Genomic DNA, 24771 nt, shown 5'->3' on the forward strand with positions numbered 1-24771 from the left:
GTTCTGTGCTCCATCATCCTGACTTTATCTGGTTCCTAGTCTTTATCTGGCTGCCTCTTCTGGATCTAGCCCTGAGCATGTCCATGGCATCTGTGATGCACATGACATCCCCCTCTGCTAAACTTGATGACAGTCATCCAAGAGCAGGTTGGATTCCCGTCATCAAGTTTAGCAGAGGGGGATGTCATGTGCATCACAGATGCCATGGACATGCTCAGGGCTAGATCCAGAAGAGGCAGCCAGATAAAGACTAGGAACCAGATAAAGTCAGGATGATGGAGCACAGAACTCAGAGCACCTCTGCAGTGCAGACTGAAGCAAGGCTTGGAGAAAGAACCAAAGGGATGCTGTCGGCTGACATCAGCATGGTCAAAGAGCTGTCGACAGCATACTGGAGTGGTCGGCTGAGCCAGCAGATAAGGGCAGCAGGCAGGCACCAGAACCAGGACCAGTCGGCTGAATTAAAGGGATTTAATGAATTAAAACTGGCCGACCAGCAGTCGGCCAGCTCCTACCTTGACCAAGAGTGCTATAAAAGGCACCAAGTGCTCCATGTTTTACTCATTCCACCCACTAGGGGTGAGAGTCAGTAGGAGGGTCCCATAGGGGGCCATCACCTTTTCAAGTGGGCAGCCAAGTGCTGTACAGATTTGTACCTTTTTTGTACATAGTATATACTGAAAATTCCAGCACTTCTCATTCTCTCTCTCTACTCTCTCTCTACCTGCGTTTTTGCATCATGGTGCGTTTTTGCATCAGGAGGTCTTCAAGAGTGTTTAGGGCTGGAAGAAGACTACCCAGAGCTTCCGCGCGTTACAAGCCCCTGGCAAGATCGCTGGGTGTCGATCCTCTCCTGAACTGCAGCTCTTGCCAGACCTGCTCAACTCTGGTCGCAATCTCGGGCTCCTCTATGAGACAATCTAGAATCCAGACGCTCTGGCCTCGCTCTCCTCTCGTAGGGTCCTCGATCTGGAGAAGCACTGGAAAGTGGTCTGAAAACGAGGAGCCTGCAAGTATGCCCACAGTGCCACCTCTATCACAAGCCCACTCATCAATGTAAAACCTGTCGATGCGGGAAAGGTTAACTCCTGTGGCCCATCTATCCGAGCGCGAGAAAGATAAACTCCCCTGCAACCTACCAAACTCCGAGAGAGTCCACGGATCCTGGCCTCTCACCTGCAGCAGTAGTTCCTCCCAGGCAGCGAGCTCCGGCCCATGAATGGTCTCCTGGCTGCCCCCCATCCTGTCCTCTGCATCCTCCAGCATGTTGCAATCCCCCCCTAGGCACCAATGGTCTGCCATGGGGAGGGACTGCCTAATGGTGCTCCAGAACTCGGCTCTCCTGGTCGCCCCATTAGGGGCGTAGAAGTTGAGGAAGCCAATGCGGTCTTCCCCAACCCGAAGGATGATCCATTGCGCTCGACCCTGGACCATAGTGCCAGAATCCACAACCTCGGATAGAAGCTGCTCGCTGACTGAGATGCATACTCCACCCTGGTTCCCCTGGGAGCCATATGCCGGTGACCAAAAAGTGTGACTCTTGCCTGGCAAGATCTTCCCGCAGGTGCGGGTACGCCCGGCAGAAAGGTGGTGTTCTTGGATGAAAAGGATATCTATGGGTCCTCCAACGAGAGCCCTCTGGATCTCCTGGCGAAGTCTGCCCGACCAATGTAGCAGCGATGTCCACCGAGACCTGATCTGCCCTCCACTCTGTGAGTCTTGGGCGCCGGCTTGGAGGGAGAATAGTCACTGTCTGTCCGGGTGCGGAGTCTCTCCAAAAAAAGGGTGACCTGTCTCTGTGTCCAGCCCCACTCCGCCTTCGCCCTGTCTCGGGCATAGGCGTGAGATCAATCCTCTGCATATATGTATCTAAAGGTAGGCTGCACCCTCGGGGCGGCATGGAGGAGAATCAGTAGCACCGCCTCAATTGAGGTGTGGACCGGATCCGCCCGCCCATCTCCTATACCAAACAAGCTCATGCGGGCTGAGTGTAATTGGGTCTGCAATAGGTCCGTGAGCCCCAAGTCATTGAAGTGGTGAGAAAACTCCAGTATCTGATCACGCAAAACTTCCTCTACAGAGTTGCAATCCCATGCTGTGTCTGGGGCAACACTGAGAGGAAAGGAGAAGGCCACCATGATGCTCACCACTGAAGGAGAACGAGAGGGATGGCACACCACGCAAACTCGCAAGGGCGCGACCAGTGTCTCGAACGGGCCAGCATCCAGCTAGAGGCACCTGAAAAAACCGTAATCCACTGGGAGCCCTGTCACCATTTGGCCACCCAAATGGTTCACTCTTGCTTTCACACTATGTACATATTGGATTGGTGTCCATGGCTTATGGAATATGCCTATGCAGGTGATTGACACGTGTCATGCTGTATAGTTGGATATGATATTCCGCTGGGACTTGATGTTATCATGCCTGGAATATCTGGAGGACTTGGCTTTCCGTTGGGACTTGTGCCTTTGTGTACATGCCCAGAAACGCCTGGAGGACTTGGCTTTCCGCTGGGACTTGTGCCTTTGTGTACATGCCCGGAAACGCCTGGAGGATTGGCTTTCCACTGGGTCTGGTATCGCATATACTTGCCTGGAAACGCCTGGTCTTATATGGTTTCATGAACGGAAATTGCTCATGCCAATGCTGCATTGCATAGCATCTTTATGTGCTTGCCTGCAAATGAAATTGCATGCTGTTTTCATGCCTGCATGACCTATGTGTAGTTCCGGGCTAGGGACGCCCGCCCGTGAACCGTGCGTGTGAATCTGTCTGCTGACATGGTTGTGTGGCATGTGAACAGGTGGTAAGTATTACCCAATCTAGGCTCAAATAGCCCTTAGGACTTAGCCAATATTTATAAGTGAGTGCATTCCCATTTCATTAAAGTTTGGGCGCCCAAAAGTCACTTATAAATTATGACCTCTTCCAAGTTCACACTCACTGAAGTCCCGAGGCGGACAAGGCTCAATGTCCAGGACCTGATCCTCCCCTTTTACTCATAAATTGGCATCTCCCCATGTCCCTTCACCTGATTGGACCCCAATTCACTTACTTATTAAGAGAAATTCGTGTTTTCTCTTCATGAGGATTTTTGGAGGCTGAAAACTCTGTTTTTTCCACCATTTCTCTCCATTTCCAAGCTCTCCATAGCCATACCCAACTTGCTAGGGTGTTTTCCAAGCTTCCAAGAGTGTTTCCAAGTGCTAATCACTCTCCTACTCACTCCCAATGACTGAAATTCAGCAAAACAGCTCTCATTTTTGCTGTAATTTCTTGTCTTTTTGTTGAAAACCCTAATTTCAGCCTTCCTTTCTCAAGTTGAACCATAGGGGAAGCTTTCCCAAGGTTCCCTTCATCCTCTTGAAGACTTTTGTCGCGAAGGATTGCGGCAAATCGAAGATATCAACACTTCTAAAGCTTCCAACGCGAAGGCTTCCGCTTGCAACAACTTCTATGAAGACTGGTAAGCTAATTGGACAATGTGTTGTCACTACTTACTCAGTAGAAGGGCAGGACTCCTTGTTTAGCCGCCCTGTGTAGTATTTCTCTTGTCCTATGTGCTCTTGAAGATGTTGCTACCTTGCTTGGTAGAACATAGAGCCAATGGTAGAGAATATGGGCACTGAAGTTGGGCCGGGCATCAAGGCAGCTCCTTGGTGATCTACATCGACATACCATTGTTTTCTAAATGCTGAATTTCATATGCATTGGCATGGAGGATTTGGCAATGGATGCCCGTGAAGCTATGTATTGAATTTCTCCAATAGTAATACAATTTACTCAAGGGAGGGGTCGGCCGTTCCGGCTCATTGTGTGCCTCTTGTCAATTCAGCAATTTACTTCTTGTATTTGAGCAAGTGTCCTTCAAATCTTAGTGTATTTAAGTGTATTGATTAGCATTGTGTTCAACCAAGTTACATTGGTATCAGAGCATATGGTTCTCTTTCACTTCTATCGTGAGAGACGATCACCGTGAACACTAGCTATCTCTACACTTAGAACATTATGGACAGCCATACAATGAATGTTGGAGATGCTAATACAAGAGGCAGGGACAATGAAATGCATGCCTCCAATGCTTTACAGGATGAGCAAACTCATGTGGTGCACAATAGGGAACATGAATATGTGGGACAGCCGTCTCGTGGCAAAGAGAAGATGCAAGAAGAAGAGTCGATAGTCTTGAGGGCTGAACTTACTCGTATGCAGGCTCTTCTCCAAGCACAACAAGAAGAATTGAATCTCTATCGCCGCGAGGATCCATTGGTACATGACCGTTTGAAGACCAAGAAAGCTGAATCTTATATGGATCATGCAATGGCAATGATTGCTCAAGAGTTGCACATGCAACCGAGGGATGCAGCACGTGCATACTTGGCTCGTACCGAGGATGCCTATGCAGAAAAGGCAACCATCCCACATGTCTTGGAATCACCCACAAGTGCCCGAACAAGAAGTTATGTCTAAGAGGATGAATCTCCATGCTATGGGAGAGGAACAATCACTGACTTCACGCCATGCAGGAATATCTCATGTAGCCCGTGAAGGATACAATGTTTATGGCAGTGGTCAAAATGTATCTCAAATGCCATTGCCGGCTGAAAATGTACATGCACAACACATGCAACATGGGCTGCAATTTTCTGTTGGTGCAGGTATTCTGCGTATCTCTCATGCCACTCATGCCTTCGAGTGTGCTCGTGAGGGAGAAGCTATGGCTGAAAATGTATCAATGCATGTTGAGGGGCCAGGCATGCCTCATGCTTACAGGGCACATGTATCTATGCCTTATGCATCACCTTTTGGTCCAAAAATGATGCCAATTACAGGGACTGTCCCAATGGACAAACATGGGGGAAAACATGTTGAGATGCACACACATGCATCAAAGTCTCGTGACTTCAAAGCCGGAGACAAATCTGTGAAGTTTGACACATATCATGGGGAATACGATGCATCAAAGGCACTTGCTTTTATTGCCCAGTTTGATATTGCTTTCAGTGATGAGGATTTCACTCAAAAATCCATGATCCGGCATGTAAGCATGTTCATGAAAGGCACTGCTGCCCATTGGTGGCTCACGGAGAAGCTCTCACCGAATCCTGTTAGATCATGGAAAGAGTTCAAGGAGAGGTTCTATGCTCAATTCTTGCCTCCCAATGCATTGAATGAGATAACAATGAAGTGGGATTGGGTAAAGCAAAATGAGGGGGAATCGGTAAATGCATATGTACAAAAGTTTTGGAAAGTGCTTTTGGAGGTGTCTCCATTTATGCATGTCACCGAGGCGGAAAGGAAGAGAAGATTTCAATCGGGATTGCAACCCGTGTACAAAGCGGGATTACAAATGTATCCTGGTCATACCTTACACCAATTAATCGCAGCCGCCACCGCCACCGAGCAATTGGAACTCAAATTGAGTCGATCCAATAAGCCTAAACCCTCATTTCAAGGCAAAGAGAGGGCTGTCCAAAACCTGCAAAATGATGGACAGCCACCTAAAAGGGACCAAAACCAAGCCAAATCAGGTCCAAAAGCTGAAAATAAGTTTGCTAACAAGCGCCCTTATAAGCCGGCAAACTTTGGTCTTAGTGCTGAGAAGAAGGAGCAATATATGCGTGAAGGCAAATGCTTTACTTGTGGCAGCACTGAGCACATGGCAAGAGCATGCCCAAATAAGAAGAACAAAGCTGAAAATGCTAATGTACCGAAGCCTAATGTGCATATGGTTCCGGATGTGCAGGGCAACACTTCACATGATAGCAAAGATAGGGTTGTATGTAAAGCTTGGGGACAGCTCAAAGATCAACCCGCTTTGTTCATGTTTGATGATTGTGCATCGGAGAATTTCATATCCACTCAGATGGCAGCTGCTTTGGGTATTGAAGTGGAGGACATGGGCCCTCAAATTGAAGCAGGGGCTGCCTTTGTTGGTAGAGAAGTGCAGGTCATGCCTATTTTTGGCAAGTTGCGCATACACATTCAAGGCTATGTGGATCATGAGGATTTTCTTGTGGCGCCTTTGAATGGCTGTGATGTATTGCTTGGAAAGGCTTGGCATACACGTATTGATCCGTGCAAGGCTTACAAGACTAACAGGATCACCTTCATACATAAAGGCCGAGAACATGTAATTGATGCTGGTGAAGAGGGTGATACCATTCCCCTTGTATCTCATGTACAAATTAAGAAAGTAATGAAAAAGAGTGTTTTTGCGTACTTGATTTTTGTACGAGATCATGTTGAGAAAAATAATGTACATGTAAACACTCTTAGTAATGATAGGCTGAAATTTTTGCAAGAGCACAATGATTGTTTTGCTGATGAGTTACCAAATGAGTTACCACCTGTACGGCCGGAAGATCATCGCATTGATCTTGTGCCGGGTAGCTCACCACCTAATAGGCCAGCCTATCGTGTAAGTGCATCCCAAAAAGAGGAGATCATGAAGCAAGTGAATGAGCTTCTTGAGAAGGGTTTGGTTCAGCCAAGCTCTTCTCCATATTGTTCACCCGTCCTCTTGGTTCAAAAGAAGGATGAATCCTTTCGTATGTGTGTGGATTATAGAGCCTTACCATCAAGAATCGGTTTCCGATTCCACGCATAGACGACATCCTTGACAAGTTGGATGGATCGGCATGCTTTAGCCGAATTGATCTCAAGGGTGGATATCATCAAGTGCGTGTAGTGCCTCAGGATGTACACAAAACTGCTTTCAGGACAGCATTTGGACTTTATGAGTATCTTGTTATGCCTTTTGGTCTTACAAATGCCCCGGCTACATTCAATAGAATGATGGATCGCATATTCCGTGGGTACAGGAAATTTACAGGTGTCTTCTTTGATGACATCCTAGTCTTCTCGAAGACCGAAGAAGAGCATAAAGCTCATTTGGCTATTGTTTTTGAAGAGCTCCATAAGCATAAACTCTTCATAAATGCAAAGAAGAGTGAGTTCTTCTTGTCAGAGATACATTATCTTTGGCATATTGTGTCCAAAGATGGAGTGCGGATGGATCCTGCAAAGATTGATGCAATTCGGAATTGGCCCGAATTGAGTTCGGTGCATGAGATCCGCAGTTTTCTTGGATTATGCTCTTACTACCGCAGGTTCATTCGGCACTTTGCATGGATTGCTTCTCCTTTGCATGATTTGACAAAGAAGAAGGCCGTGTTCAAATGGACTAATGTAGAGAGAGATGCATTCCTCGCATTGAAAGATGCAACTACTCATGGTCCAATGTTGATCGTTCCGGATTTGCAAAAGCCTTTTTGTGTGGAATGTGATGCATCTGGAAATTGCATAGGGGCTGTCCTTAATCAAGAGGGACATGCCGTGGCTTATGAGAGTCGTAGATTGCATGATGCAGAGCTATCTCTTGGCATTTATGAGAAAGAGCTCTTGGCTGTAATTCATGCACTTACTATATGGAAACATTACCTTCTTGGGGCTGATTTCACTGTGAAGACAGATCACCAGAGTTTGAGATATTTTCTTACTCAAACTAAATTGTCAGAGAAGCATATGAGGATGGCCAATTTCCTCTCTATGTTTCATTTTCAGATCTTGCACACCCCGAGAAAGAAGAATGTAGTGGCCGATGCATTGTCACGAAAGCCGTATGTAGCAGCTATCTCGGTTGCCTCTCATGGGGACTTGTCTACCATGCGTGATTTGTATCATACGGATGCTGATTTTGCCACTATTTGGGCTGATTTGATGGCTGGTCATGCACATGCCTCATATGTGATCAAAGAGGGTTATCTCATGAAAGATAATTGCCTATGTGTGGTGTCTGACATGAGGCAAAAGGTTTTGGATGAGTGCCATGCTCCTCCATATGTTGGTCATAGAGGCATAATGCCTACTACGCACATGATTGAGCGGTATTTCTTTTGGCCAGGTATGCGGAAGGACATAGAGGCACATGTACGGGCATGTATCACCTGTCAAAAGGTCAAATTTGATATGCAAAAGGCACCAGGTTTGCTTCAGCCATTGCCTATTCCCACGCAGCCATGGGAAAGTATTACAATGGATTTCATTATGGACTTGCCACGTACCCAACAGGGTAATGATGCAATTTGGACAATTGTGGACAGGTTTAGCAAGCAAGCTCATTTCTTGCCGGTCAAAAAGACCATCAAAGCTGAGCCTTGAGGAGATCTTGCAGCCAGAGCAGATTGTGTATCACAAGGAACGCAAGCTTGCTACAGGCAAAGTTGTGAGGCGTTACCTTGTGAAGTTTAAGAACTATCTTCCCATTGATGCTAAATGGGTAGATGAAGAGTTCTTCAAAGATTGCCTGCATGTGCTTCAGACATATTTGGATGCATTTCAGTTGCGGGGGGGAATATCACCATTTGGCCACCCAAATGGTTCACTCTTGCTTTCACACTATGTACATATTGGATTGGTGTCCATGGCTTATGGAATATGCCTATGCAGGTGATTGACACGTGTCATGCTGTATAGTTGGATATGAAATTCCGCTAGGGCTTGATGTTATCATGCCCGGAATATCTGGAGGACTTGGCTTTCCGCTGGGACTTGTGCCTTTGTGTACATGCCCGGAAACGCCTGGAGGACTTGGCTTTCCGCTGGGACTTGTGCCTTTGTGTACATGCCCGGAAACGCCTGGAGGATTGGCTTTCCACTGGGTCTGGTATCGCATATACTTGCCTGGAAACGCCTGGTCTTATATGGTTTCATGAACGGAAATTGCTCATGCCAATGCTGCATTGCATAGCATCTTTATGTGCTTGCCTGCTAATGAAATTGCATGCTGTTTTCATGCCTGCATGACCTATGTGTAGTTCCGGGCTAGGGGACGCCCGCCCGTGAACCGTGCGTGTGAATCTGTCTGCTGACATGGTTGTGTGGCATGTGAACAGGTGGTAAGTATTACCCAATCTAGGCTCAAATAGCCCTTAGGACTTAGCCAATATTTATAAGTGAGTGCGTTCCCATTTCATTAAAGTTTGGGCGTCCAAAAGTCACTTATAAATTATGACCGCTTCCAAGTTCACACTCACTGAAGTCCCGAGGCGGACAAGACTCAATGTCCAGGACCTGATCCTCCCCTTTTACTCATAAATTGGCATCTCCCCATGTCCCTTCCCCTGATTGGACCCCAATTCACTTACTTATTAAGAGAAATTCGTGTTTTCTCTTCATGAGGATTTTTGGAGGCTGAAAACTCTGTTTTTTCCACCATTTCTCTCCATTTCCAAGCTCTCCATAGCCATACCCAACTTGCTAGGGTGTTTTCCAAGCTTCCAAGAGTGTTTCCAAGTGCTAATCACTCTCCTACTCACTCCCAATGATTGAAATTCAGCAAAACAGCTCTCATTTTTGCTGTAATTTCTGGTCTTTTTGCTGAAAACCCTAATTTCAGCCTTCCTTTCTCAAGTTGAACCATAGGGGAAGCTTTCCCAAGGTTCCCTTCATCCTCTTGAAGACTTTTGTCGCGAAGGATTGCGGCAAATCGAAGATATCAACACTTCTAAAGCTTCCAACGCGAAGGCTTCCGCTTGCAACAACTTCTATGAAGACTGGTAAGCTAATTGGACAATGTGTTGTCATTACTTACTCAGTAGAAGGGCAGGACTCCTTGTTTAGCCGCCCTGTGTAGTATTTCTCTTGTCCTATGTGCTCTTGAAGATGTTGCTACCTTGCTTGGTAGAACATAGAGCCAATGGTAGAGAATATGGGCACTGAAGTCGGGCCGGGCATCAAGGCAGCTCCTTGGTGATCTACATCGACATACCATTGTTTTCTAAATGCTGAATTTCATATGCATTGGCATGGAGGATTTGGCAATGGATGCCCGTGAAGCTATGTATTGAATTTCTCCAATAGTAATACAATTTACTCAAGGGAGGGGTCGGCCGTTCCGGCTCATTGTGTGCCTCTTGTCAATTCAGCAATTTACTTCTTGTATTTGAGCAAGTGTCCTTCAAATCTTAGTGTATTTAAGTGTATTGATTAGCATTGTGTTCAGCCAAGTTACAAGCCCCATCACTCGCGGGGGCCCCCCAGGGGAGGCTGGAGAAAACTCTGTGGCGGGCGAAGCTAGGATCGCCATCTCCACCGGCGCGGAGTGGCGGTGGAACAGCCGCTGGACTGAACTCTGGCGTACCCAGCTGTGCTGCCCGGGGGCAGTGGGTGGTCTGGCGAAGTATCCTGGAGAGGCCGAGGGAGGGATGGGGGCTCACGGAGAGGAGGGGGGAGAGCGAGGAGAGGGTGGAGAGGCATCTGCCAGAGGATAGGTGTCAGGGGGGGCCGCCGGGGGAGGCGGGAGGGGGGGGTTGGGGGGGGAGAGGGGGGGGTGGAAGGAGTGCTCTCCGGGTGAGGGGAAGAGGAGCCGGGGGTCGCAGAGTGCTGCCCGGGATTCTCAGGAATCTGCTCCATGGAGGGGGCGGGGCCCCCCGGGGGGGGAGGCGGGAGCGGGGTCTCCACGTGGGGGGCTCCACCGGCGGCCTCAACGGGCACTGAGTCTGAATCCTCGTCCATCGGGGTGGGACCTGCTGGCCGCCTATCCCTGACTGGAGCATAAGTGCGGGTAGGTGCCTGGACGCCAGCCGGAGTCGCCTGTCCGCCAGCCTGCTGGCGTCTGCGACGGTCCCTGCGGGCCGGGCGTTTCCGCCGGTGAACCTCCTGCCATCCGCCAGCCTCCTGGGTCTGCGCGGCCTCCTCCGCCGGGGCTTGCTCGTCAGATGATGGCGCCTGCTGTGACGAGCCAGGGATGTCCGGTCTCTGAGGTGGATGGCCACCCCTCGGGTCTCCTGTTGGGGGTCCAGAGGCGGCAGAGCGTGAAGGATGAACCCCCTTGCGGGGACAGGCGCGTGCGAGATGGCCCATCTCCCAACAGGTGTAGCACTGGCCGGGGAGGCCCGAATACTCCACGCGCTGTATCAGATGTCCTCCAGAAAGACAAGGGAGGAGGATCGTCTTTGGGAGGGACTCCGGTGACGGAACCACAACACGAATGGCCGGGAGTCCTGCTGCCCGAGCTATCACTAAGGCCGTTGTCTGAGGCGTCTCCACCACCTGCCCGAACGCCTTGCCAATGGATGGCAAGAGGGGCAAGTACTCCCTACGGAGTCCAGGAAAGCAGATAGTGATGGGAAAACCTGTCGCGCCTGCTAGCGGGTCAGAAGCGGGGTCGAAACCGTGAGTCCATCGCGCCAGGAACGCCGGGATGAGCGGAGGGCAATGGGGCTCCGAGCCAGCACCATTTGAGCTGCCTGGGGGGACTCGAAATCCACCTGGTAGTAGCCACGTCCCCAAAAATCGACGCTGACGATCTTGGCAGGCACGCCAACGAGGCTACCTTGCAGAAGGTCGCGAAGCTCTCTCCGCATCGGACGGCTACCCACTATCTTGCAGACCAAGGAGGAGGCCTCAAGAGCGGATACTGTGGAAACAAACAGTTGATGATCTGCAGCTGTGAACTCCAGACGGAGACCGGAATCGGCAGGGGTAGTCGGAGCGGCTTCCATGGAGTCCTCCAGAGGGAAAAGGCCAGAAATCGGGGTCACCAACGGGAGGGACACAGCCCTACGAGGAAACGGAGAGGCGGAAGGTTAGAGGATAGCGGGGGCGGGGCGGGGGGGGGGGAGGGGGGAGCTGAGGCGGGGGATATCGGTGGGGGGAGGGGCGAGACGGAAGGGGAGGAGAGGGAGAAGGCGGGGGGGGGGGGGGGGGGGGGGGGGGGGGGGGGGGGGGAAGAGATGGCGGGGGAGAGAAGCAAGGCGGAGGAGAAGGCGTGGGGGGTAGAGATGGCGGGGGGAGGAAGCGAAGGCGTGGGGGGAAGGAAGAGATGGCGGGGGAAGGAGGAGAAGGCGTGGGGGGAAGAGATGGCGGGGGAAGGAAGCAAGGAAGGAGGCGGGGGGGAGAAATGGCGGGGGAGGAAACGAGGAAGGAGGCGGAGGAGGAGAAGGCGGGGGGGGGGGGAGAGAAGGCGGGGGAGGATGCGAGGAAGGAGGCGGGGGAGCGAAGGCGGGGGAGGATTCGAGGCAGAAGGCGGGGGAGAGATGGCGAGGAAGGGTGCGAGGAAGGAGGCGGGGGAGAGGACGGAGGAGAAGGCGGGGGACAGGCGGGGGGGAGAGGGGGGCGCGACGGCGAGAAGCAGCGGGAGGGGGAGAGGCGGAGCTCGCAGGAGCAGATCGTCTGTTATAGCAAATTTATAATTTTCAGGAAGCTTTAGGAGTGTTATGCTGAAAAACAGTCATATGGGGTGTGCAAGTGAATGTAGAGTAGTGAAAATCATCTTTCCCTAGCTATGGTGAGCTTAGAAATGATGAAAAATCAGAGTTTTTAGCCTTCAAAAACTTGCTTGAAGCTCAAACTCGCTCTCTCATGTTCAAATGAGCAAGAAAATACTACAATGCCATGTGTAGAGCTGAATTGGCAAGTGTGAGGACACTTGACTCACTTTTATTCTCTTTTTTTTTTTTTTTTTTTTTCCGGAAAAAAGATCCTTCTATTAGTTAATGAGAAAACGCCATAAGGCTACAAAGCTCACCTCGCAAGGAGGGATAAAAAACCCAGTGAACTCCTGAGCTCCACCCCCGTGGCTGGCCGCTCTCTGGGGGGGGCTACCTAGTAGTACATGTGGGAGGTGAGAAAAGCCAAACTGGAGGCCTGTAGTGCCAAGTGACATCCTCGCCCCTCGCGGTGAGGAAAGGGCCAGGCTGCCAAGTGCGGAGGAAAGCCTTGCGGCGCCCTCTCATGCGATCCGAGTCGCCCTGGAGTTTCCCCCAGTGTCCTCTCAAGGTGTGAATGATGTCCACCCAGAGGGCTTGTATGACCTCCGCCGGTGGAGTCGCCTGGCGGTCAATGGCCTCCCTGCATCGGGCTCTCCAAATGTGCCAAGCCGTCATGCTGCTGATCAACTCCCATCTGTGCCCGACCCCCTCCTGAGGGGCTGCCGAAGAGAAGTCTGGCGTCGGAACCACCGCCATCACCCTGTCAGAGACCTGGATGGTCGCACTGCCAGGGATGTCCTCATATCCAAGGGCCGGGCCGCTGTCCGTGGCCCAAGCCACCGCACCCCACGTCACCAGCATCTCACCTGGTGAGCCTGCAAAAACCATTTTGAGAGCGCGCTGCCAGACCTGCTGTGCCTGTGGGCAATCCCATAAGCAGTGCCGCTGCAACTCCTGTGCATGGCCGCACCGAGGGCAGGACGCTGGGTGACTGCCGAAAGCTAGCCAAGCCCCCACAGCCAGTCCTCTATGCGCTGTGAGCCAAAGAAACAGCGTCACCTTCCAGGGCCGGAAGCTGGCCCAAAGGCGCTGCCAAAAGTCCCTAAGAAAGGCAGGGGAGAGCCCCTGTCGCCGCCAATGCTCGGCCACCGCCGGGGTGCTCGCTATCCTGTGTCTCTGAATCCGCCGCCCCAGCCTCGCTGTGTACTGAAAAAAGGGGATGCCTGGGCTGGTAGGGGCCAAGTAGGGATCTCGCCAAAACCACTCACCTGGATCCCACTGAAGGCGAATAAGAGGCTTGCTATCCCAGGCCCATAATCTCCAAGAACAGTCCTCCCCTATCGAGGCCGGTGAGGGGTCTACATGCCACTGTCTCTGATGAAAGCCGACCACCCGCACCCTCTGAAGAATACATCCCTGGAGCCCATCCAAATCTAGTCGTGTCCTCTGAAGCTGGCCACCCTCTCCCACCTCGAAAGTGAGTGGGGCGATGGAGGAAAAGATGACGGGGGAAGGAAGCAAGCGGCGGGGGGAATGGCGGGGAAGGCAGCGTGGAAGGTGGCGAAGGAAGAGAAGGCGGGGGGAAAGAAGGCGGAAACGAGGAGGGAGGCGGGGGAGGACGCGAGGCAGCAGGCGGGGGAGAGATGGCGAAGAGGGGCGCAATGAAGGAGGCGGGGGAGAGGACGGAGGAGAAAGCGGTGGACTGGCGGGGGGAGAGGGGGGCGCGATGGCGAGAAGCAGCGGGGGGGGGGGGAGAAGCGGAGCTCGCAGGCGAGGTCGTCAGTCGACGCAGCACAGTGGTAGAGTTCTCCCACTATCTACAGGATCTGCTCACTTTTATTCTCTTATCGGCCACATGTCCCAAATCCAAAGACCCTCTTCGTTACCAATGTGAGTGCACCACCAGAAGTGTGGTTGTTGGTCTACTTTGAAATGAAAACTGAAGATATAGAGAGACGAGAAAGAGAAGAAAGAGCGACAACAGAAGACTTGATAGCTAATCCAGTGTATATTACTGATATTAATAGAGTTGAAATATTTGTAAAGAATCTTGCTAGATCAAGTTTGGTCCCATTTCTCTAAACGAATTTTATAATGAATCCAGATGTATTTGTAAGCGGATTGGAAACCACAGGTAGAATGAGTTGTTGACAGGGTATCCCACCTCTAGAGGGAGAAGCCCATGGTGGCTATTGGGGAGGGTGAGAAAATTGGTAGGATTGTGATGATCGTCCTAGCTGCTTCTTTCATAATGTGGGGTGAACTAATTTCACAATGATTGGCGAAAGCCTGAAATAGAACCTTCATTCAATCAGTGCCTGAAATAAGACCCTATCCAATCAAAAGGTCAACAACTGGATAGTTGCTTATGCTTGGGTCAATAGGGACCCCTTAGCTGACCTTATTGAGAGAGCCTTTGTTGTGCCATGTGAAAGTAACAATTCCACATCCACATGGATTAGATCATCATGCATTACTTTTACTTGAGTATAGTTCACATGTGAATATTATACCTTATACACATGCTTTTACTGTACTCTAATGTGCATTAAAAAAATTCAAAAGCCAATCTTAATTACATCCTTGATGCTTGTGTCTGGTCTTTCCTTTAACATTTATAGAATGATGTGTAAACTTACTCTGTTAAAATGTCAATACGGTTGGGTTTTTGGGCTGTTGCAAATTTCGTCAAGTTGCTCATATTGCAAAAAAAACATTACATCTTTAAAAGTTGCTGTTTTTTTGTGTTTAATGCAAAACTTGGCGTCTGTTTAGGATTGTGAGGAAACTGCTAAGTTTACATCTGTTTGCAGGTTTTGTTGGGCAAGATTTCATCAGGTGCTCAGAACGACCTTGAGAAAGTGACCAAAATGACCTATCAACAAGTTGCTGTGTTCGGTTTCAGTGAGAAGGTCGGTCTCCTTTCCTACCCGCAGAGGGAGGAAGGATTTGGGGCCTTGAAACCCTATGGGAACGGCACAGCGGAGTTGATTGATAGCGAGGTGCGAGAATGGGTTCAGAGCGCCTACCACCGCACCGTAGAACTTATCAAGAGGCATCAAGCTGGTGTGGAACAGATTGCACAGCAGCTGTTGGACAAGGAAGTCCTTCACCAAGATGACTTAAGGAAGGTTCTTGGGGAAAGGCCATTTAAAAGCAGTGAGATGAGCAACTATGACAAGTTCAAGCTGGGCTTTGAGCCCCTGAGAGCGGGAGAAGGTGAGGGTCCTCAAGAGGACAGCAAGCAGGAGGACGAGTCCCAATCGACACCACCCATGGAAGGCACTCCTGCAGTTGTGTAATGTACACTACTTTGGCCATTACTCTTACCTTGTTCCCTGTTGTATTAAATGATTATTCCAACTGGTCTCAACAACACAACTCTCTCTCAACTATCCTTCTCTTCTGTAGGCTCTCATTCATACCTTTATCTTCTCAGTAGGAGTTCAGGGGGATGCCATAGGCATTGTCCTGTGCTTCATGCAACATTGCACTACACTCGTATAATGTGCTGTTCTTGGCTCAGACACTAAAATCTCTCTCTCTCTCTCTCTCTCTCTCTCTCTCTCTCTCTCTCTCTCTCTCTCTCAACACACGCACACACGCACATGTTTCTCTAACTCGTCCATTTTCCCTTTCCTGTGTGTAAAAAGTTTTTTTATTCCTTTCTGAAAGATATTTTTCTACCAGAAGATTTAATAGTACACCAGGCATGAAAGCCTGCCATTATTCCAAGTCTGGAGGAAGGCCTCACCTACTCCTAGCTTTTATTGAGTGGCCTTTGATGTGCTCCTAGTATCCCCAAAGGGTTTGAATAATGTTGGTCCCATCAGAATTGGAAAGTATTTAGGGCTTGAAGAGTCCCATTCGTGGGCCTATGTGGAGGTAAGCTAATCTTGTTTTAAGTCATGTCCATCCTAGTGTCATATTTCTAGAGCTGTTGCCATGGTCCATGTGAGGGATCTGCAAGGGCTCTGGGCAGTTCGAGCAATAAGTTGGGTCTCCTGGGTTGCCCTTTCAGGAATGTAAGCAGCTGGTTGGTTTATAAATCTCAATCATGCATCACATCATGTACAAATAGAGAGAAATAAGGTGATCTTTTATTGGACGGCCTCCAGGAATTAGTATATTGTCTACTGCCCAATGAGCCCCTCAGAGGGGGTATATCTATTGTGGCGCATCTGCAACTTTGTCTCCCAATCTTGTGGAAAAAGGCAACCAAAGTGGGACCCCCCAATTTCAACTTTGTGGGTCCCATTGGACACTAGAGAGGGGCTTCCCAAAAGCATAGCAGCCAAGATAGGATAGGTATGTGAATGGAAGCAGATCAACAAGGGAGCTATTGGTTGGTTGATCAGGGGTTTGGCACTAGTGCCTTTCACTAATTAATGCTGGCTGAGTAGGAAAAACCCAAAAGCTTCTAGTTGAAGGTGAAGCATGGATGTGGAGGCTCTAATGACTCCACAAGAAAGTTATGGTGTTGTCTGAAAGGCTGCTGTGAAAGGGGAACTGCTAAAGGGGTTGCTTTGTCAATATCCTAGCACTGCTTATTGCTCTGTATCATAGTGCTCATATCAAGATGCTAAGGGAAGAGAAGTGAGCTTTCTAGAGGAAACAGGATGCCAGAGTTAGAGGTAGCGTGCCAAAGAAACAGCCTAGATGTTGTGAAATATGCTTCTAGCCCCCTTTTGACATAAAGAGGATTTCTATCAGAAATGAATGACTACCTAGAGGTTAATGACATTTTGCATTTGAATATGGCTGAACATGAAGGGTGCAATTTTAACTTTAGCAGATTTTGGATCTTTGTGTCAGTCAGATTATAAGTGCTCAGTTCCATAAAAAGAAGTAAGAATTATTGTGTTCAAGTATGACATGTGAACATTTGTCATGTGAGCATTGACCTAAGAGATGTGTCACATACACACGAGCGCATAAACACTTCTTTTAATTCCACAGGATGTTGAAGTAAGCATATCCACTTTGCTGAGCGTGAAATATATCATTTTGAAGAATTTTGATGTTTCATACACCTTGAAGAAATCTGAAGTGGGAGTTAACTTTCTTTCTGACACTATGTATAGTTATTTTTTTTCCAGGAGATAATATAGTGCTACTGTCTACACTATTATAATATTCTGAAACTCACAATGATGGCCTCTGCCCTTGTATGTAAAAAAGTGTCAATTCCCTCATTGTAGAAAACTAGATGTGACATGGGAACCAATAAGTTGGTGTGATGCTTGTGAATAAAGCCTCTTAAATGTAGTTACTGTGGTTTTTCTCTTCCTAGTGCACAGATTTTAGTAAATTCATGGACTTAAACCTATTGAAAGATCCTCTTACATTGAGATGATGGAGAGAAAGAGACATTGGAAAATCATAACAATGGTGCTTTGCGTAATCACGTTGTTTCATGTGAGGACAGTGTGACACTTATCATGCCAGGATACAGTAGGGAATAAACGTCTTGAAAGTGTCAATAATGTTTCAGAACACGTACCATAAATTAAGCATGTTTGCCCACCTGTAAATAATGTTTAATAGCCTACTACAAATCACGGCACGTGTACCATGTATGGTTTTTACAAGATCGAACATTTGGAACTTCAAGAGCATAGAAATGTTCTTAACATCAAACGTACACACACATGTGCACGCATAGTTTTAGGGTAGATGTGCCAGTAAGAGAGTACTTTCTAGACCATCACCAATATAAGCTCTTTAGTTGGGAATACTTGAAGCATATAACTTGCTTGTAAATTTTATATTAGCTATTATTGGCTCACTCCTGCCTTTGGACAACAACTGCACCCCTGGCATACAATTGTCCATGCCTTCTTTAAAGAGGGCCCTTTCGAGCTAAGAATCTAGGACAAAGCAATACATAAGTTCTTCTTTTACTGTACTAAAAGCATGTCAAGTTTAGCCTCCTCGCAGCATCAAAGTATTTTCAGGAGTCCTAAAATGACTTTCCAACAAAGATTTGGCAACCAGGGTCTTGGAAGTTCCAGCTTTCCCCACTTGACCCAGTGAAGGCATTATTTTCAGGAGTCCTAAAATGACTTTCCAACAAAGATTTGGCAACCAGGGTCTTGGAAGTTCCAGCTTTCCCCACTTGACCCAGTGAAGGCATTATTTTTCTCTAATTAACCCATGCACTAAACCAAACTTTCTACTAACTGAGGAGCACTGGCATATCAAATTTGGACCCATTCTAAGTGGGACAGACTGCTCAAATATGCCAAACAATTGATTTCTAGACTGTGTGAATTTCCTTGATGCTCTTGATTCAAAAAAGATAATTTGGCGCATTGTTTCCCGAGAGGTCTGCTTCCAAAAATAATGCACAACACCAAGAAGTAAAGAGATGCCTTTCTTTCAATAACTTTGAGAAAAAACTACTTATGAGGAGGATTCCATGAAAAAAAATTGATTGCCCCTAAATTGGCTTCCTTACCCAATATGGAAAATCACAGCCTAGAGTAGTACACACGGAGGAGGTTGAACAAATCAATCACCTACCCTTTTAAAGACACCTACATATGCATTGTGGATTAGCACTTCAAGGTTGAAGTAATACATTATGTACCCTTTAAAAGGCACCTATAGATGCATTGAGGATTAGAAGTCTATCCTTGGAATGAGATTATGGGTTAACTTTTCAAAGTCTACTACATATATGGCCTTGTGCCTAGTGGTATACGTTACAAAGGTATGGACTGTGTTAGTAAGGAGGAGGAGGAGGTGGTGCTTCTTGTGTGGACGATAAGGGAACATTGAGAGCTTGCTCTTCGTTGGGGAGGCTAGGTAAGGGTGGTGGTATGTTGAGGTTGAGGTTGATGGTATGGTCTTCTTTTTCTTGTTCCTTTTTGCCATGGCTAATTGTTGCTTGATCTGAATGAGCATCTTCTTTCTCATTTACACTATCATCTTCATCATAATCTTCATCTTCTCCAAAGTCCCAATAGCAGGCATCATCCAAGTTCGCCATCTCTACCTTTGGGTCGTCGTCTGGCAGCTCGTATTCCTCCACAGTGCACCCAGAATAGTTGGTCACACATATCTCAGTCATCTTGCTCATGCTGCTGCTTCTTCTTCTTCTTGCTCCTGTATGAGAGAGAGAGAGAGAGAGAATTGGTGGGTAAAGGAAGCGAAACCCCATGTTTTTAAACGATTCGAAAAAGCATGGGCTCCAAAAAGCTGCTTTTTGGTTCAGAATTTACTCTACGGCCGTTTATCTAGCATCCCGACCAACGGCATAGATCTCAGCACGTGGACACTTTGAGTTGGGGCTGCGTCCCACGCTGGTCAGTGGTTTAGCCCAAAAAGAGGGAACGCCCAAAAGAGGCCCTTACAATTATGGGATTACCACTTCACCTAGCGCCCAGGGAAGACTAATTAGATTTTGTCAAACTATGGAAGCCTAATGCCCACTTACTCGCGACACAACTCTTAACTTATAGCTCTTACCTTATATCAAATGGTACACAGTGTGTCCCTTGGTATAGAACAATACTAGGGCCTTTCACGAAGAAGACTACAATGAAATTAATGGTCCATTCCATTAATTAAAGGAGTCAGCAATGCATATGTAATGAAGCAATTATATATGCATGGGTCCATATGGGCGGGCCTAGGCACGTGGACCTTGGGTCCTATGAGCATAGATTTGAGGCATGGGCATATTGATTAGTCGGTGTGAAATGGCCATGCATTATATAAATGACTTTGGTCCAGGCTATTGTACCTTTTATCACCTGATCATTCGATACAGACATCTTGTCTTCTTGGAGCTTATGCCCAAGCTCTCATAGCTGATTCATGCCAATCTTTCCATGTACTCCCTAGGATGAGTGGGATGTGTGTACTCCATGCTAATGAGTGCAAACCCCTAGGTCCCTTCATTCCATTGGTATCACGGCCCTTGGCTTGGATCTTGATGTTTTGATTAAGGAGTAATTATACTTAATCTATTTTCAGATTAGTGCTTTTGCACAGTTTTTAATTTTTTTCTTGATTATGTTTTGAGTGGATTAGCAATAGGATTAATGATAATCATTTTCGGATATACGCTCATCATAGATTTTAGAAACCCTAATTTCTACATAGATTTGAGAGAATCTTGATTTTCGAATTAAGGTTTTTAGCGATTTCCAGAGTGCTTTTCTTGTTAAATCTCCTTGATTAGTGTTTCTTTTCATCAAATCTATTCATAAACCTTAGTTTCCTTCTATATTTGCCTAGTTTTTGGGGAATCTTGGTAGTTTTGGAGGATACTGGAGGTTTTTGAAGATTCTATACAAATTTCAGTGCAATTTACAGTTCTGATGTATATTGAGTAGATTATAGTGTGTAGTGCAGCAAAAAAATAGTGTAGAGTGCAATTCTGTTGATCATTTCTTGCAAGGATTATGTTTCTTTAAGAGATACTTGTTGAAACTGCAAGAAATCAAGAAATATTACAAAGTTTGACATAAGATATGCACAACTGTGGTGTTCTTGCTTAATTTGATGCAAGTAAGCAAGATTAGTACATCTTAATGCAAGATTATAACAGTTGATTATGTGATATGATCTAAGATAGTTGGAACAACTTATTGACCAAGAAAGTCATTAACAATATTGTATTAGCGATGATCTTGTGATTAGTAAGTAATCTTAAGGAGACTTTGTTGACAAATTCGAAGCAATTTGGGCAATTTAATGATCAAGAAAAGGATAAATCTTGCAAAGCTTTGATAGAAAGTTGTAAAAGATTATTTAAGTGTTGTTTGCAATCCATTTTTGGGATAATTAGAAGTTGAAGCTTCTTCCAAGGAAGTAATTAATTCTCTTTTGGCATCCCGTTCCACCCTCTCAATAGTTACCACGATGTTGGAGGACTTGAGGCCGGGCACGTCTACAAGACGAAGACAGGAGGACTCGCAGTGTAGGTGGTCATCGTCCCCACTAGTCATGTGGTGCAAGGCGTGCAGGAGGGGGTCGCCGGCTATCAAGAGCCCCATGGCGAGAAGGAGAAGAAGGTGTTTTGGCATGAAGAAAGCGATAAAGCTGACGTTTCATTGCGTGCGCCATTTTTTTAACTTTTTTTCGTAATAGAAGATATATTATAAAAAAATATTTTACAAAATGGTCACATGACCGTCATGTGACATACTAGCTTTTCTTCACTAATTACTTGAATCACAAGTGTAGCTCATCTAATATATAGCCGTGTCACTCTCTACCAAATGAGCTGATCGCAAGGAAGAGACTTGCCATAATAGTAGCCCTTTTATACGACCTATGTGAGCTGTAATACTAACTTTTGCATCAAATATGAAGGTGTATTTGTAGTTAACCAAATATGCCACAAAACTATCCACCCGACAAAATAAAAGAAAACTAAATGTTCTGGGTTATCAGGCCCATTCGAAATCTTGTCAAAAATCGAGTCTTTAATCTTGTGTGCACAGACTCTCTCTCTCTCTCATGGCTTGGCTTTATCGCCGTCCAACTAGAGAGGCTTAGCTTAGCTGCGCAATGGGGTATGGTGATTACAGCAAGGCTTAATTGCTAGTAATGGGCAACGATTTTCATAACCCAAACCAACGGTACGGGCACGAGGCGAGAGTACAAAAAAAAAAGAAGAGGAGCCCAGCGTGCATCGTTACTATTTAAAGAAAAAACAAAGAAAAGGCTTCATCGAGCCTGGCTTTCAGTCAGCCATTAGAAAGACCACAAAAAAAAAAAATCCACTGCCAACGTGAGGAGAAATGAAGTTGCTTGAATTAAAAAGTGGGCGTTAAGACTTTAGGGTTTTTCGTTCCATTTTGCCCCTTTTCACGTATACAAAAGAAGGTAGCATGCATATTCTTGCCACCTCCCTTCTTTGTTAGGATGTTATGTCATTTGCGGGCTTCCTTATTTGTATTAAGATCAAGAATTTAATGTTGATTGGAGGCTAAATTAGGAAGCTCCCGAGTGTGCTTAAGGTCATGGATAGGAACTGGCATGTCTTCAAACCCATTTACTTATTTGTATCAAGATCAAGAATTTGGTGTTGATTGGAGGCTAGCAAGCCTAGTCTAGAGACAGTTTTGAGGCCTAAATTGAAAAGCTCCCGAGTGTGCTTAAGGTCATGGATAGGTGTCTTCAAACCCACTTCCCTTCTAGCATTATGTACTTTAAGATATGAAGCCTATTTATTTGGTGTCCCTTCCAACATCTAAGAGAGTGGCGACTCTCTTTATGGTGGTCCGATCCAATTTTGAGGAGATGGTAAAGCACGGATATGTAGGTGAGATTTTGAAGTGTGCATTTGAGCAATGAGCTTGGGTGTTGTGTGTGCACTTAGTTAAAAGTGTGATTAAAGCAATAGTTGCTTGATATGTATGGCTATATATGCAAAGATATTGATGAGAAGTAGATGCAATGTTGATCTTGGTGTAGGAGTTAGTATGGTTAAAATCAAACTTCTTGATGCAATAGTTCCTATGGTGAAGCTCAAACTTCTTGATGCAAGAGTTCCTATGGTGAAGCTCAAACTTCTTAGTGTGCAAATATTTATTGATTTTTCTGTTTTAGGTTTGCAAGCATATGATGGTGTGTATCTCATGTATTTATGGAATTTTATGACTTTTATGTTTGGTGATAATGGGAGTATTGTTGTAATGCTAATGGGGACAACCTAACCAATCATCACCCAATGCCCAAGGGCATGTAAGGCCGTATTTCAAGTATGCATGCTTTATTGAAAATTCTCTCACATACTTCTTAGGTGGAGTTGTGGTCAAGGTTGAGCTTGTCATTAGCCTTTAGCTTCAACTATGGGTGTTCCAAGAAGGCACTTTTTTGGGGATAGCTTAGATAATGTACATGGTTTCTTAAAGTGTTTCAAGCATAATCAATGCATGATACTTAACATTCATGGGAATCATAAGGCATTATTCGTACCTCAAGTACTTGAGGGTGGGGTGCTTGCATGGTTTATTGGGTTGCTTGAGCATGTACAAACAAAGTAGAAGCTCTCTTGTCAAGGGGTCTAGTAGAGGAGTTTGAGCAGAGTGAGGTCAAAGAGGAGCTTTGGAGATAGGTAGAAGAGCTCAAGCAATGGTCTTGGAATTTAGGACACGTTTTGGGGTTATCAGCTAGAAGGTATGCTTTGCTCTTTTGATAGCTCTTTTTGGTCATAGAGTATGTTTATTTTATGAGGGCTTTGGAGTCTAAGCTCCAGAGGCTATAAAGAAGAGGGATCATGACATGGAGAATTCAACAAGGAGCAGGAGCTCCCTGTGGATTATAAGGATTCAATATGTGATAGGATCTTTTTCAAGAGGAGAGTGCCCAAGTAGATAGCCCTACCCGGTAGTCATTGAAGGTGTTTTTCCAAGTTGTTATGATGTAAGGGATGCGGAGTGCTTTAAGGTTGACTTTAAGGACATATAAGTTGATAGTGTGGACAGTAAGGAGGCTTTAAATAGGCCTCAAGTGGATTGGATGGTGTTTGCTTGATGTGTTTCTTGGTGTATATTCTCTCTCTCTCTCTCTCTCTCTCTCTCTCTCTCTCTCTCTCTCATTGTTAGCTCTATCCATCTCTCCCAGCTTACAAGCATTGTTTATCACACAAGAAGAAAAGACACCAGATAACCACATAGGTTAACAATACCTCGGTTGTGTGGTTGCACCATTTTGAAATCACCCTTTATAGATTTACTAAGTGCTTAATGATATATAATCATGGGATTTTTTTGAGCTTACGACATCTGTACTGCCAACTTAACTTACTTGTTGTATATACATGGACTAGTATTGACTTCACTAACTTCTTGGACCCCTTGGTGGACAGCTAAACATTATAAATATAAACCTATGCAACAAATTTTCACGAATGAGAAAAGAGGATGCAATCCCATTATCACAATTGAGTCTTGTTGAGCTCCTGTTGTTGATAGCTTGCTTGCATTCTCCTTCCCATGCATATGCAAGTGGATTGTATGGTGTTTTCTTACATTGTTTCTTGGTGTATGCTCTCTCACTCTCCCATCTTGCAAGAACTGTTGGCATTGCGATCCAGGTGAGATCTTACATACTATAAGGGGAAAGTACTCTCCTACTATAACATACAATGCACGGTCCATACTGTGAACCCCACAAGCTTGGTGAACTAGCCGCTCTTCCCACTAGGGCCTTGACCTCACCACCTCTTTCCGCTTCATCTCATCTTATATATATATATATATATATATATATATATATATATATATATATATATACACACATATATACATATATGTATATATATGTACATATATATATGTATATATATATGTTTATACATATGTATGTATATACATATATATATACATACATACATACATACATACATACATACATACATACATACATACATACATATATATATATATATATATATATATATATATATATATATATATGTATGTATGTATGTGTATATATATGTATATACATGTGTGTGTTTGCAGTCATCTACATCAGCAACAATCAGAAAAAATCCAGGAACCTTATCCAACTTGATTAGTAAAAATGT

General features: G+C 46.2%; 1 protein-coding gene across 4 annotated transcripts in view; it reads left to right on the top strand.

The window, feature by feature from the left end:
• The window catches only part of LOC147633576 (ATP-dependent zinc metalloprotease FTSH 8, mitochondrial-like), a 72266-nt gene extending 56513 nt beyond the window's left edge, over positions 1-15753 (top strand). For all 4 annotated transcript variants that reach the window (XM_086806692.1, XM_086806694.1, XM_086806690.1 and 1 more), the window contains exon 7: positions 15032-15753. In XM_086806692.1, the coding sequence (XP_086662818.1) occupies positions 15032-15520 (489 nt within the window). In that variant the 3' untranslated portion in view covers positions 15521-15753. The remainder of the gene's footprint in view (positions 1-15031) is intronic.
• Positions 15754-24771: the final 9018 nt, after the last annotated feature.

Source organism: Cibotium barometz, chromosome 12 (assembly GCF_041138505.1).
Source record: "Cibotium barometz isolate CiBa-2024 chromosome 12, ASM4113850v1, whole genome shotgun sequence".
Taxonomy (NCBI): domain Eukaryota; kingdom Viridiplantae; phylum Streptophyta; class Polypodiopsida; order Cyatheales; family Cibotiaceae; genus Cibotium; species Cibotium barometz.